General features: G+C 33.9%; 1 protein-coding gene across 7 annotated transcripts in view; it reads right to left on the reverse strand.

Annotated features, from left to right (window-relative positions):
* LOC100184143 (CLIP-associating protein 1) overlaps positions 1-15,653 on the reverse strand; it is a 45,872-nt gene that overhangs the window by 17,814 nt on the left and 12,405 nt on the right. For 3 of the 7 annotated variants that reach the window (XM_026839099.1, XM_026839100.1, XM_026839097.1), the window contains exons 6-21: positions 14,080-14,177; positions 13,654-13,724; positions 12,349-12,498; positions 11,583-11,666; positions 11,198-11,349; positions 10,756-10,901; positions 10,003-10,138; positions 9,305-9,435; positions 7,023-7,100; positions 6,581-6,669; positions 6,173-6,227; positions 5,803-5,870; positions 5,391-5,522; positions 3,658-3,690; positions 2,446-2,538; positions 813-836 (exon numbers count right to left, since the gene is read on the reverse strand). In XM_026839099.1, the coding sequence (XP_026694900.1) occupies positions 813-836; positions 2,446-2,538; positions 3,658-3,690; positions 5,391-5,522; positions 5,803-5,870; positions 6,173-6,227; positions 6,581-6,669; positions 7,023-7,100; positions 9,305-9,435; positions 10,003-10,138; positions 10,756-10,901; positions 11,198-11,349; positions 11,583-11,666; positions 12,349-12,498; positions 13,654-13,724; positions 14,080-14,177 (1,540 nt within the window). The remainder of the gene's footprint in view (positions 1-812; positions 837-2,445; positions 2,539-3,657; positions 3,691-5,390; positions 5,523-5,802; positions 5,871-6,172; positions 6,228-6,580; positions 6,670-7,022; positions 7,101-9,304; positions 9,436-10,002; positions 10,139-10,755; positions 10,902-11,197; positions 11,350-11,582; positions 11,667-12,348; positions 12,499-13,653; positions 13,725-14,079; positions 14,178-15,653) is intronic. The other 4 variants (XM_026839102.1, XM_026839101.1, XM_026839103.1 and 1 more) reach the window with 4 other exon arrangements.

Below are 15,653 nucleotides of genomic sequence, written 5' to 3' on the forward strand. Positions count from 1 at the left end.
TTTTAACCCCAAACCTGCATGCTACATAGTGTAACATAATTAACATTTACATCTATACAAGTATAACAATAACAATCTTACACACAAACATATATAAATACAGACAACTAATACAACTTCAATAGCAAAGAAAAGTTTGGAGTGGCATCAAGCATGCAGTGTGCTAATTTATAGTTGAATTAATGAATCTAACAAAGGTGTATATTGTCTGGTTGCTTGGTGGATTATACACTCTATTCATGCAACAAGTTATAACATTTATGAACAGTAATATTATAATAGGGTGGGACATGGGACGCATTTAGCATTTAATATCCAAATATCCTGATTGTGTTTTAAACAATTAACAATGTTCTATAGGAGACGTAAGGATACGTTTTTTTAATTCTTTGAATGTTCTCTGTTTATTACCAAATGGGACAAGAAAACAGTAAGAAAAAGTGTCCCATCTTTTCCCACTTTACTACATAGTAACACATGTCATTTAAATTTAATAATTTTGTGATAATATTGTTGTTAATTCTTTCCTACCGAGTTACTACAAGATGTTTATGTTATGGAGAATATGTTTGTTTCAAAGTTGGATATGAAAGGTTAAGTTAGGAGCTGCAAAGTATCAATTATACAACATACACCAAACACTATGTGTGCGGTTAGGTGAGGCACAAACACAGAAAATGCAAACTTCAGAAAAATCACAGAAATATTTTAAACTGTGTAGTGTTAATTGTGAATAGGGGTTGTTACTAAGTATGCACACGCCACAAGTAAGGTTGACACTTAAATGTTACAACTCCGTCATTCAATCTTACCAGTTCTATTTGCTGACATCGATCCTGGTTGTTATGTAACAATGAATAAATTATGACAAAGTGTTTTTGACAAAATACTCATTGATTGGACAAATTAAAAATAGTAAATTGTTGTATAAAATATGTACAACAGTGCAGTAATTTAATTGATAACATCAAGCTAATAGAATAAGTAATATGTAAGTGACCACAAGAAAAAAAGTATTCATTGAGTAAGAGAGAAAAAAGTTTCATAAGACAAAAAAAGAAAAAAGAAAAAGTTTTAAAAGAAGAGAAAGCAGAATTACTTGCGTGAGGATCCTGGTTTCTAGAAATAAAAAGATTTTCAACTCTAGAAAGTGAAGTCATAGGGGAACCAAAATTTAACCGTCGTCGAGCACTAGTGGGCGAGCATGGGGTCGATCTGGAACGGCGGGGGGAAGACGGGACGGGTATGGGTAAGTTTGGGGGGGTTGGGGATATTGTAAGATCGAAGGTAAGGTCATTGGGTATATTGTTTATCAAGCTTGCATCTATCACTGATAATGGGGATGGGCAAGTTTCCTCTGTGTGGGGGGAGGTTAGTTTCGTGGTTTGGAGGAGGATTTGATATAATGGGTCAAAATCTGATGGTTCTATTGAATCGGGGCTATCAGGCTTCGTGGGAGGGGTGGTGGGTTCGGTTTTTGTTAAAACATGGCTTTTGGTATTGTTCTGGGGTTTGCATAAGGGTGAAATGGGGTGTTTAGCGAAGGGTATGCGGGTATGGGTGGTTTTCTTGGGTACTCGACGGGGTAAAGAGTGAGAGTTAAAGTGGGGTGAGATTGGGGGTAAATTACGAGCAGGAGAAGAATGGTTGGAACGAGATTTACAACCTGATAAAAGAGAAAAGACTTGCAGAATAAGGTTGTGTAAAAGATTCTTAGATCTTGGATAGCACTGCTGAATTGAGAGCACTTTGATTTGGTTTGGGCATCAAACACAGTAGTTGTTTGTGAGAGATTTTTAGAGAAATTAGGTCGGCAAAAGTCATTAATTTATGATTCATATTTCATAAAAAAGTTTAGAAACACGGACTTCAATTGTAAAGTTATCCAATTGTGAAATAAGGATGCTTGTAAAGAACTTTAAATTCTTAGATATGTTGAATTGGGAGCAATTAGATTTGACTTAAAATGTAAGTTACGAACGGTCTTTTAGTATAGACTGTTGAAGCTGCAATCAAAAGCTAGATGATGTTGCGTTAGGTATTTTTATGTAAAGCCTACTCAACTGTCTGTTACTGGAAGCACAAGTAATAATACATTTATATTCAATTCTAAAATATAACTGATATGTGTTTATAAAAACCACAACATTATATAATTTAGAATACTAACTAATACAGTTTCACATAAAAACGAAGGTAATAAAATCCAGGTTCGCAGGGTGTCAATTACCCATATATAGTGTATGTACTGTTTACGTGGCATATGTACCCAAGCACGTACTGTGAATCTCACCAATATAGAATGGAACAATATCTAGAACTTACTTTGTGACACAGATGAAACTAATGCCCAACAGTTCACAAGTGTGGTAATGGGGTAATTAATTTCAAGTGTGCGTACTGTGAATATCACCAATATAGAATGAAACAACAGTTCTAACTTACTTTGTGACACGGATGATCTATCTGTCTCTCTACCACGCTGTGGTGCAAGTGAAGATATTGTTGAAGTGCTTGTCTTCGCTACTCTTTGTGGCCCTGTATCCAAAACAATGACGGATATTATTTTAAAGATTCTGCTTAAATAGAAGACTGATGATACTTGCAGCCTAGTATAAACTACAAACATGTCTTGCTATTTGTTGGGGTCAATTTTTGTTTGCTGCATTATTAGTAGCTTTGACCACTGCAACAGACGCACAACATACAACAACAGCAGTGAAATAAGAGGGGGTTTCAGGGGTTGCGACATCCCCGAAAAAATTAAATTAAAAAAAATAAAAAAATTATTAAACCCCCCCCCCCCCCTGAGTTTTTACTGGGTGATGCCCTTGTCAAGGACCTGGGATTTGGGTCAACTTGGTCCATTACCCTAACATTGTATATTACATGGGTGAGGTCCTACAGCATGGCACACAATAAGACCAGGGATTTAGGCCAGATTTGGCCATTTATTACTATAACATTGTATATGCACATCCTATTCTATATGGGTGAGGTCCTACAGTGAGGCACGTCATGGGACCTGGGATTTAAGCCAGAGTTGGCCCATTGCCCCAACATTGTATATGCACATTCTATTCTATATGGGTGAGGTCCTACAGGGAGGCATATCATGGGATCCAGGCCAGAGTTGGCCCATTAAGGCATTACCCCAACATCCAATAAGCGCAAAAACCTCATTCCTATTTTCTGTCGCCACTGTACAAGAATATGCAGTTCCACAATGCAACCATGCAAAATAATAAGTCCCACACACAAGGTACAATACTTAATACACATACACATCATATGCATTACATTCAATATTCTTAAATACCTATTTATACAAAGTAATGCAAACTGATTTTAGAAACGGTTTATAGAATTTTTTTTCGTCAAAGTTTATTAGGTAAAATTATAAAAGTAAGAACATACTTTAAAAAATTCTTTGGGTATTATTTTTTTTGGTAATAAATTTTCCATTAAAGTAAAGTTACCACGATTTTAGTTTACAGATATTTTAATATTTTTTTACAAAGATTTTTTGATATTTTTTTGGATTTTTTTTTCAGGAGGGTTTAAAAGAAAAATTTTTTAGAAATAGAGTCTTTTAAATAAATTCCCATACACATTATAGGCCTATCATGCAGTTTCAACATGCTTACACACAATTACCATATGGACTATGTCTGTTTCGTATTCGTGGTCCTATATATATATATATCAGGTAAACATAGTAAATACATTATACGCTACTATCACTGGTAAACATTACATTCTAAAAACTTTTAACTGGGATTACACTTATATTACTGATAAACATTATGGAGCTTTTAATTGTGATTACTGAATGATTAATAATTGGATCTATTTGCTGCTAAAATAGTTAAAACGGTTGTTTCTTTTCAAACTGGTAAACATTACATTAAGGAAACTTTAACCATAGTTGTGATTACTGCTTATTAATTGGACAAAGCTGTTACCAATAGTTACCAATACTTTTTCTGCAGGAAATTATTACAAGCATTCTTTTTAAATATAAAAAATGTTTTTTTTTCTTAATTTTTAAATTGCTTGTCAAATTTTACAAATCGTGACTTAATTACCTAAAAAAGTATTAATAATGACTTCAATTTTTATTAAAATTTTACAAATTGTGACTTTTCCACTGAAAACTTTTCAAAAAATATGAATTTTAAAAATTGTTTAAATATGTTTACAAAATGTGCATTTTTGACGGGCAACACTTAAATCTGGCAACACTGAAAGCGTTTTACTCACCCCGACCAATCTCGCTATCTGACATATACCCCCCAGGATCACTGGCAGGCTTTGGGGGGGCTCGTTTTGGTTTTGTGTACATGGGTACGAGGCCCCGCATGCCTTTATATTTAACTTTCATGTCATTTATACGAGTATCAGAACCATGGGAACGGGTGCCTGATATTCCAGCAGCATGAAAGGGACCATGGTTATGTATTGAAGTAATCTCCACAAGAATACAGTAATGTAGGCATAACTTTTTTTAAATTGGCACAAATGCTAGTGGTATATTTTTGAATTGTGCACAAGAAGACTATAGTTGTGTATTGGAGGAAATGACCACAAGAAAGGGGTAATGTAGGCAGAACTTTTTAAAATGTGCACAAATTACAAGAGTAGTAGCTTTTTTTTTAAATGTGCACAGATGCTAGTAGTAGGTTTTTGAACTGTGCACAAAATGACCATACCTTTTTATTGGAGGAAACAAACATAAGAATAGAGTATTGTAGGCATAACCTTTTGGGGATTTGGTTATGTAAGAAGGCAATACTAAGAAGAATACAAGAAAGTAATATCCTAGGCATAACTTTTTGCAGAAACAACCATACTTAGTTGTGTAATTGAAGGTTATAGCCACAAGATCACAACATCATGGCATCATAATATCATGGGCATTACGTTTTGAATTTTGTACAAAATGACCATAGTTAAGTATAGAGGTGGGATCAAATTAGCAAACTGAACTAAATTTAGGAACAAAGAACCACGAGTTTTTTTTTAGGGTAAGTTTTAAAATTTCTGGTAAGCCCATTTTCAAAGAACAGCTCTGAACCATGAAGGTACAAATAGATTTCAAAAACAAAGCACGGTATAGGTCGTATATGCTTTAGATTTGCATTTGCTATAAAACATTTAAGCTTAAAATCCACAGAAAAACCAGTGTTTGGTTAGAAGTTCATCACACTTAAGATTCAGCTATAACACATAACTCACACAATAACATGACCAAGAATATTAACATTCATTATTTTAAAAGCGTCATTCTTTTGTTATTGTTTAATTTCTGTACCCAGACACAAATGACAACCATGGACAAGCCACTCAAGTTCCCACCCACAAAGACACAACAAATGTCCACAACTCACCTAACGTTCCATAACCAGATCGCATCGCTTTCATCTTTGACCGGTTGGCAGATGACGGGTCAATGTCGGATCGTGATCGCATGAAACGGCCATTAGGTGTCCCTAGTGCTCGCCCAACTGAAGTTGGTGGTGCTGTAAAAAAAGAAATGTGTTAAAATTTTTGTATGTAAAAAGCTACATAGGCAGGTACGATTAGACAGGAAAATAACCGAGTTGTAAGAAACAAAATTCAAAATTTATATCAGTGAAAAAAATTATTTGTGAAATAACTTGTAAGCGGGCACGATGTGGTTAAAACAAAACACCCGTGTTATAACGACTGTCATTTTTTAGCCACTGGAGGATGCATAAGCTACATTTATACATTTAAATTAAAGAAAATTTTAAGTATATTTGACTCATGACGATTTACCTCTTCCTACTTGTGATGTCACAATGCTACGTCGTGGTCCGGCGGATGTAACGCTTGAACGAGGTTTCCTGGAAGAAAAGTAAGTGTAAGACGAGAGGACTAATGAGTGAAAAAATCAAATAATATAAAACTTCTAAAAAGTAATGTAAGAACCAAACATGCTGTTTTTATGTGAGATGAGAGAGTGAATAAAATATGGATTTCTGTTTTTTTGGTTTGGTTGAGGTTTAACCAACTCCAAAAAGATTGTTACAATATTTTCTTTAATGCTAAAGTGCCGAAATAATCTAAAGCGATTTGCAAAGTAATGCAAAGAATTAACTGAATATCCTGTTTATGGATAAAGCAAAAATATTGTTTCTATGAATACCTGGTGTCTAACTTAGGTTGGCTGTCAGTTGACGATGAAGAAGTAGCCAGGTGACCTGGGTAAAAAATCAAGTTTAAACACAAAAAATATACACTGCAAAATCTTGTGGTATGGGTAAAAAAAATAAATATTTAAAACACAAGAAATATACATCGCATTTATGGCATTTTACAAAAAAAAATTTACAAGAAAAATCACACAAATTTAAAAAAATTTTTACACCGTAAAGTTTGGTGGCACAGATAAAGCAACTTGAAATTTTACAGCACATCACAAGAAGCATAAAACATATGTCTTATTCTGCTGGACATAATTCTACTGAACCCCTAGCTTTTTTGATCAGTCACTACTTTAGTGCATTTTACACGTCAGTAAAAATATACAATGAAACCACTCCGTTATTTTTACCTTTAATTAACTTCTGCTGACTTGGGTTGAGGCTGTTGAACACTTGATCTGCCTCGTTGGGGAAAGTTCCTTGCAACGCCCACCACGCTCTGTGTGGTTATATTATGTTATTATGTGCAGTTTAAACACAAGTAAAATACAAATTTTGAAGTGTATAAATTTTGAAGTGTATGCAACACAAAAAGTAGACCGTTGATAACTACACCACATGTGATAGTATGCTATGTGTAGTTATTTATAGGGTGTCAGGATATATAATTCATACATTATGGTATATGTTTTATTCATTCATTTCGTAATTTAAATAAATATGAATCAGTACAACTATGAGTATAATATGTGCTAATGTGAGACAGGTGATTTTTGTTGATTTTGTGTGTGTTTATATTTTTGAGGGAATGTAATTAAAAAATAAATGTAAAACTTGTTGTTAAAAACTCACTTTCTCGCTTCTTCCCTTGTTTCTGAATCGGCATCGTTTATCCCTTTCTGTACGGCTTCTTTTAGTATGGCAAGATGCCTACCAGGAAATAATTTATTGAGAAGTTCCTCCATATTGTGTGGCCATTTTAATAAATACAAACACTAATACATTAAACTATTTCAATAAATATACATTTAAAATATTATTTTCTGCATTTTTTTTACTTTCTAATGTTGCTTTTCTTAAAAAAATAAGTAAATATAAAACACAGGTAAAAAGGTTTCCATATTTTTTTCTATAATAGCTCTTCGCCGTTATTTGTAACCTCAACATATGTATTAAAATGTTTACTTTCAATTTTACCCTTAAAAAAGTTATGTTATGTTTGTTTATAAAAGAAGCTTAACTTTATGTGGTATAATGTGATGTAATTATATATCTAGTCTATATGGGTGAGGTCCTACAGAGCGGCAAACCATGGGACTTATGCCAGAGTTGACCCATTACCCTAACATGCGGCGCTTATTTTAGTTTTAAGTAACAGATATTAATGTATTATAACCTAACTTTTTACTATAGGCTCAAATAATTAGAATATTTTATCCTTCTGTCTTCAGGCTTAATTTTATTGACTCTTTCTTTCATAAACCATTAGTAAACTACATGCTTTTTACCTAGAAACTATTTTATAAAAACTACCTTAACAATAAACATGATCAGCTGAATATTGAACTGAACATTCCAGGAATACAAGTGGCTTGCTTTAACCTTAGTTTTATATCACCACTGATGGTCTACTCATGTTTCAATCGCTACAAATCCAAGCTTTAATCTCAATTAAGCGAGCTATTTAAACCTATCTGGTGTCACATACATTGTGCCTATTGTCAGCTCTGTTGTGTATATACATATATCTTATTATGCCTGCCTGGTGGTCACTATGTCATAATATCGACTGTGATGTAATAATAGGAGAATGTCAAATAATCTTCAAGTGGTCTCTCTTGAAACTTATGGCTTTTCAAGAGAGAGACAACATGGAGATTAATATTACGATAAATATTAGACATGTAGTAGGGTGGGGTAAAATGGGACACCTTTAGCACATAATATCCAAATATCCTTATTGTGTTTTAAACAATTAACAACAGTCTATGGGAGTCGTAAGGATATGGTTTTATAATTCTTTTAATGTTCTTTGTTTACCACAAAATGGGATAAAAGAATAAAATAAAAGCTGCCCATTTGTTCCCACCCTACTATACCATATTTTGTTGCAGTATAAGTCATATTATCCTTGTTGCAAGACATAGTAGGTTTGGGGTAACATGGTGTGTTTTAGTCTAATTTATCATCTCATTTGGTGGTAAAAAATAATATTTACAGAACTATATAAAAGTACCTCTACGACTGTAAAAACAGGTTAATTGCTAAAACACTATCAGGAAATTTGTTAATATTTGCCTAAGGTACCGATCTAGTATTTTATCAACACTACTTCACAACAAGAACATTATATTTATATTTTTTGGCAAAAACATATGAAATTAAACCATGTTACTATTCAATACTGCTATCTTAAAAACAAATATGAAATTAAACTATGTTACTATTCGATAAACAACTTCCATCTTAAAAACATTAATATAACTTCTGACATATTCTCTGGCAAAAAAATCAATTTTTCACCAAACTTCCTGTTTTAGGTTTTTGTGGAAAATATTTGTCAGACAAAAAGTACTAAACACTAGATATAAAACTGCATTTCTTTATCTAAAGTCTACTCAACACCTAGGCAACCTACTCAAAAAAAAAACAATTTAAACACTAAAATCTAAATACACAAAACCTAAAATCTGAAAGACATACTAAAAAAACTCAATTGAAACACCTAAAACACCTGGAGAGGCAAAGCAGAATATAAAATCTGTCCGAAATACTTTTTATTTCTGCAGTTTAAAAATCTCATTGCCAGAACTAATATAACAGAAAAATAGCTCAAAAAAAAAATGTAAAAAATGTTTTCTTTTTCTATCATACAAACAGTACGTCTAAGTTGCTTTCCTAGTGAATTAGTACAGTAGGGCGGGAAGATGGGACACCTTTTCATTTTATTTTCTTGTCCCATTTGGTAGTAAACAAAGAAAATCTAAAGAATTATAAAACCATATCCTCACAACTCCCATAGACCATTGTTAAATGTTTAAAACACGATCAGGGTGTTTGGATATTATGTGCTAGAGTTGTCACGTCTTCCCTACCCTAATGTATGATACTTTCTCTAAAATTTTAGTCCTTACCTTTCTAATAGCTGTGAGGCCCATTTTTGTAGAACAATGTCAAGGAAAACAAAGGAGAATCTTCGTAGGGAGGTTGTTTTCGAGGTGCAGTTGATCATGAGCATCGGGATGAGACGTGGGCCATGGGTGTGCTGGGGGTATATCGTGTATGTTTATGTAAACATGAATAAACCTGTATATATATAGTAGGGTGGGGAAAGATGGGACACCTTTTAACTCTGTTTTCTTATCGCATTTAGTAGTAAACGAAAAAAATTCAAAGAATTATGAAACCATATCCTCACGACTCCCATAGACCGTTGTTATTTGTTTAAAACAGGATCAGGGCATTAAAATATTATGTGCTATAGGTGTCCCACCTCCCCCACCCTACTATACATGAATGGTTGAACTTATATGCTGTTTTTCATCACATTTGTTAGTAAATAAAGAACATTCAAAGAATTAAAAAACCACATTGGCAAAATGTACTCAAAGAACAATTTCAACTAATATTGAATGTATCTGCACTGGATATGGGTTATTTTTGATGGTAAGCTGCATGATGATTAACACTCAATAAAAGCGAAAAAGACTTACAGAAAATTTTGCCGTAAGAGCTAAAATAAAGGCAAAAAAAACAACTGTCGGAAAAGCCAAAATTTATAATCAACCATTTAAAAAGGTAGTATAAAACAGAATATCCGTATATAAATTACCTTTAAAATAGTTTTGATGGTTAATACACCAGATGTGGACATGACTTTTGCTGAGTTTTTGATAAGATTAAACAAAGTTGGCATCAATACGCACGCGGTGTGTTCGAACTGGTTCTTCAGTATTGATGATAAACACCTGGGGTGAAGGGGTTGTTTAAGGCAGTTATATAAATATAGGGGGCCTAGATAAGAAGGTCAGTTATAGTTATATACAGTTAGTTTAAGTTATATAAAGTTAGGGGGCAAGTTTAGGTTAGAAATAGCCTTAGTTTTTTATGTTAACAGCAACCTCTATGTAAGTTGGCATATGTACAGAAAATGGTAACTTTTAACATTTGATGGGAGCATATATTCTTGGCAAAGCATATTATAGTGTACTGGGGCAACTCTGGTTTAATTGCCAGGTCCCATATCATGCCACACCATGGAACCTCTAATTTTAAGATGTCAGCCTGTAAAAGCTGCCCTAACTTGTCACTAATGGATTGTCGAAATTGTCAGCGAAAAACAATCACCCACAAAGTAACATACGTGGTAACTTGTAAGCATGTACTAGGTGTATAAAACAAAACACCCGTGTTATAAGGACTATCGTTCCAGGGCCATGCGAGGATAAAGCAGGTTACATACGTGGTAACTCGTAAGCTGCCACGAGGTTTATGAAACAGAACACCCGTGTTATAACAACTATCATTTCTCAGGACACGACAAAACAAGTTACATTTATATTTAGAAATAAACTTAACTTCTCACCCCACAGTAACACAGGTCTCCCGCACAACTTGCGATCGTAAATCTTTTGCGTTAAACTGTAACGAAGGTTCCATGACACGCAAGTGTTGGTAGAACGCATCGTATTCTGTACCTCCTGCCAACGCAACTGCACGCAGGGCTTTTAACTGGGAAGTAGAATATATATATAAGTTAATATAAGTTAACAGATCTTGAAAATGGCTGTGCTATTTTGTAGTAATTGAAATTAGTTTATGAAAGCTTAAATTTGTTGATTTTATTCTTTAAATGAGATGTGTTAAAGTTAAGGCCAACATTTGAAGGTTAAATTTTGCTCCCTGCACACTGCATGTACAGGCATAGTGTTATGGCTTATGGGTGCCTAGGGTGACATGTCACAAATAATTCGGCCGGGTCATGTATGACGGCATCAGGAAACACAATAAACATGGGAGACACTCACCGATTTAGATCTTTCCTCCCAATCCTTCTTCTCATCGGAGATTACTGCTTGGATGCGGTTCATCTGATCATCGAGATCCCGGGATCCGTATAAATGGATGGTGGGGAGGTTGGAGGTAAAATCACGGACGAATGTCTCCTCATCTACAGCTCCTGGAGGAGAGAAGAAGAAGAGAAGGTAATGAGAAAAATTATTTCGGAAATAGGAAAAAATAAAAAGTTTAAAAGGTTTTTAATTATTATAAAAAAAATTTTGTGTTTAATAAATTTGTTAAATTTAAAAAAAAAATTAAATTTTCAAGTTGGGCTTTTAAAGCTAAAATGTTAGTTACATAATTTTTCAGAAGTAAAATGTTAGCTACAAAAGTAAAATGTTAGCTACAAACCTGCATTGGAGCGATTAACACCAGTTGAAGGACGCATCGTTGCCATTGTTGATTTACGTGGGACAGCACTTTGCCGTGATGGACCTGTATATAAGAGGTATGTGGTGATGAGGGTAATATCTTTATAATAAAGTTAGCATGAATATAAGAAGACATCCATGTTATATCTTAACAGTTAGCATGAGGTGTATGAATAGTTGAATACACCATGTGTGTCTGGTGTATAAGAAGAAAACCATGTTATATCTTAACAGTTAGCATGAGGTGTATGGATACACCATGTGTGTCTGGTGTATAAGAAGACACACATGTTATAACTTGACAGTGAACATGAGGTGTATGAATACACCATGTGTGTTTGGTGTATAAGAAGACACCTATGTTATAACTCAACAGTAAGTATGAGGTGTATGAATACACCGTGTGTGTGTCTGGTGTATAAGAAGACACCCATGTTATAATTCGACAGTGAGTATGAGGTGTATGAATACACCATGTGTGTCTGGTGTATAAGAAGACACACATATTATAACTAGACAGTGAGCATGAGGTGTATGAATACACCATGTGTGTCTGGTGTATAAGAAGACACCCATGTTATAACTTGACAGTGAGTATGAGGTGTATGAATACACCATGTGTGGCTGGTGTATAAGAAGACACCCATGTTATAACTTGACAGTGAGCCTGAGGTGTATGAATACACCATGTGTGTCTGACAGTGAGCATGAGGTATCCAAACAAACAATTAATCTGAACAACTCACCGTCCTTCACGGTCACTGATGACATTTTGTTGGTGACAGCTCGACTGTTGTTGTTATTGGCAACCACAGAGGTCATGGGAGGTCGCATGAGCCCGATGGATGAAGATGATTCAACTGAATCGTAACTTCCTGTGGAACTTGCTACAGAACCTGTGGGTAAAGGGTTTATTCAGTGGTTCTTTAACTTGTTTGTGTGCTTTACCCTTTTAACAAAGATGGTAATCAGATTTACCCCTAATATGTAATATGGCGCTCATTTATTAAAAAGCGAAAACAACTTTTTACATCAGTTATATTTAATGCAACGAATGCGCTAGCTTTTTGGCAACGAGTTGTTCAATTTCTGGTAAGTACTACAATTGGCACAAGTTTTCTGCCCTGTCAACTGATGGGAATTTTGATTGACAGCTCATTTACCCCCTAAATACAGGAAATTTACCCCAAGGAGTAAATTTATACCAGTTTAAGATTCGCTGGTTTATGATCTCATAGTTTAATATAGGCTTTTATGCATATAGATGATGGGCACGCAAAATACACTGAAGTAGTGACCGGCTATAAAATAACTGGCAACCCATTATAACTGGATCACATGGATGTTATATTGTGGGGCGAACTTTGGGATCACTATGGCCCAGGAGTATACCTTTTTTACACAATGTATTAGATATATTAGACTATTAACCATAAATGCAATTGTGGAAAAATAAAAGGGTCACAAGGAAAAAAGTCCATGAGTCCTGTTTACCGCATTGGGTAATTGGCTCATTGCTGTCTAAACTAAACAATTATCCATGGGAAAATAAAAAGGGTCGCAAGCAAAAAAGTCCATGAAGTCCTGTTTACCGCATTGGGTAATTGGCTCATTGCTGTCTAAATTGAACAATTATCCAATATAAGCTGGTTTATAATACAGGGCTTGCATATTGAGCAGTAAAGTGGTAATAAAACAGCATACATTATGCAAGGTGGTATAATTCTATTCGAACGAGTATATAGTAGGTTAAGTTGGACTGGGAAAGATAGAACATTTTATAGATGGGGTAGGATGGGACGTTTAATAAATGGGGTTAAATGGAACGTTTTATAAGTGGGGTAAGATAGGACGTTTTATAAGTGGGGTAAGATAGGACGTTTTAATTCTATTGGTTTGGCCCGTTTGGTGGTAAACAAAAAATGTTTACAGAATTCTATGACCGTATTTTCACATTTTAAAATAACCACTTTTAATTGGTATAAAAACGATCAGGAAATATGGGATATAGGTACTACCCATCTTACCCCACATTACTGTATGTAAGTTACCTGTATCAGATGCTGTTACCATGTTTCCTGATTGAAGTACTTCATCAAATTTCTTGTATAAAACACTGAGTCTGGATACAAACAGTTAAGTTAGTTACAGTGACACAACGTTTAAAGTAACTAAGAAAAGTTGGTAAAATAACGCGCCACAACTAATGGTCAGTTTTAATACAAACATGAACTGTTACACCATTTTTTAACAAAAACACCATATACTAGGGGGGGACGGGAAACCTTTAACACATATTATCCAAATATCCTGATCGTGTTTTATACAGTTAACAACAGTCTATTGGAGTCGTGGGATTACGGTTTTTATATTTATTTGAATGTTCTTTGTTCACTACCAAATGGGACGAGAAAAAAGAATGAAAAGGTGTCCCATCTTTCCCCCATTCTTCTATAGTATTACACCAACACATTCACCTTGAATTTGGTAAATTCTTCTTCGCAATATCTTGTCTCACTTTTTCACCAACGTGGCGATAAATCTCCACCAATGTAAAAACTGCTGCTTCTCTAACCTATCAGGAATTCACATAAGTTTAATATTAGCAGCTAATATGTTTTAATTGTTAAACAACTGGAAGCTTCATTTAGAAATACAGGTTAAAATAGAGTGTGGACAGTGTGCGTTTGTGTTAAGCTATTACAACATTTGGATTTTCAAAGAACAAGTTATTACAACATTTGAAGACACCCCACAATTTTCTAAATATGCAACAAATATGAGATAAATCCTATAGTTTGAACAAAAAGTAAGGTTTAGATATAGCTACAGTTCCCCTAAAACACTTCCTGGTTTGAAAACACCCATTTATATTATAAGTTACATAAAGCAGGAGTAGACCTATACAACATGCAATGGTACAAGTCAGCTTGAAAAACACCAATTTATAGTATAAGTCCAAGGGTGCAGAGGTGACCAGTCAGCCCTACTTTGATTAGGGTATGGTACAATTATTGGTACTACCAAGAATATAAGTAATGGTACTAAACAGTTATAAAAATAAAATATTTTGTTTAGTATTCTTTAGATTTTGTACAGCGTATGTTTTAGCTGGAATTTTAAATAGATTGTTACAACAGTTCTTTAACTTTTGGAGAAATGTCTCTAAAACCCAAATTCAATTCCTATTTTTAGAAGGAAAGTATGTTTTGGATTTTGGAATTGCATCGCACAATATACAGTGACATATCCAGTTGTTAAATCAAAACAAAATCAATAAAATGCATTACATGTTAATAACATGTTCCAAATATCCCATTAGAAATCAAAATTTCAATGCAGAAGTAAAAATATATGCTATGGAAATAACAATCAGAATCTGACAGTGAGCATGAGGTATAGGTCATACAATTTCATGACAAATGTAGTCAAACAATTCTAAACTTTTGTGTAATGTAACAACAAATAAATAACACTCAGAACTGAAATGGTGACTTGGAATGACCTATGGCAGTTGNAAATGTTTAACAGGAATTCTCATTTAATATTAACTTTAACTCCGATATGAAACATGGAATGTGATAATAACTTGACAACAAAGCTCCAACAAAGCGAAAAATGTCACTGAGCGTATAACACAAAGTTAAATTGTTACCTTTGGAGTTAAAGGCCACAATATATGAAGATATAGTACGCTACTATATATTTACACTCTTTTTAATATTTTTATGAAGATACTCTTTATATATTTTTAAGTTTTTATCTATGGATATATGACAACATATTATGTTATACGCTTTTATATGCGTTAGGAGTAGACCTATATTTGAAGAAAATGGTGCGCAACAGAGAAAAAACCCAACTAAATATATATTAAATGAAATATTTCGCTAAAATGGCGTCATCCGTATCTTTATTCATATAGAATTAACCAATTGTTGACACAAAGTTTTACAATCAGAATGTCAACAAAACAATAACATTGAATTGGTCACAAAATTTGCACAGTAGTGTATTATAATATGTTCTCTATCTAAAAAAATAGATGAAC

This window comes from Ciona intestinalis, unplaced genomic scaffold (assembly GCF_000224145.3).
Source record: "Ciona intestinalis unplaced genomic scaffold, KH HT000150.2, whole genome shotgun sequence".
NCBI lineage: Eukaryota > Metazoa > Chordata > Ascidiacea > Phlebobranchia > Cionidae > Ciona > Ciona intestinalis.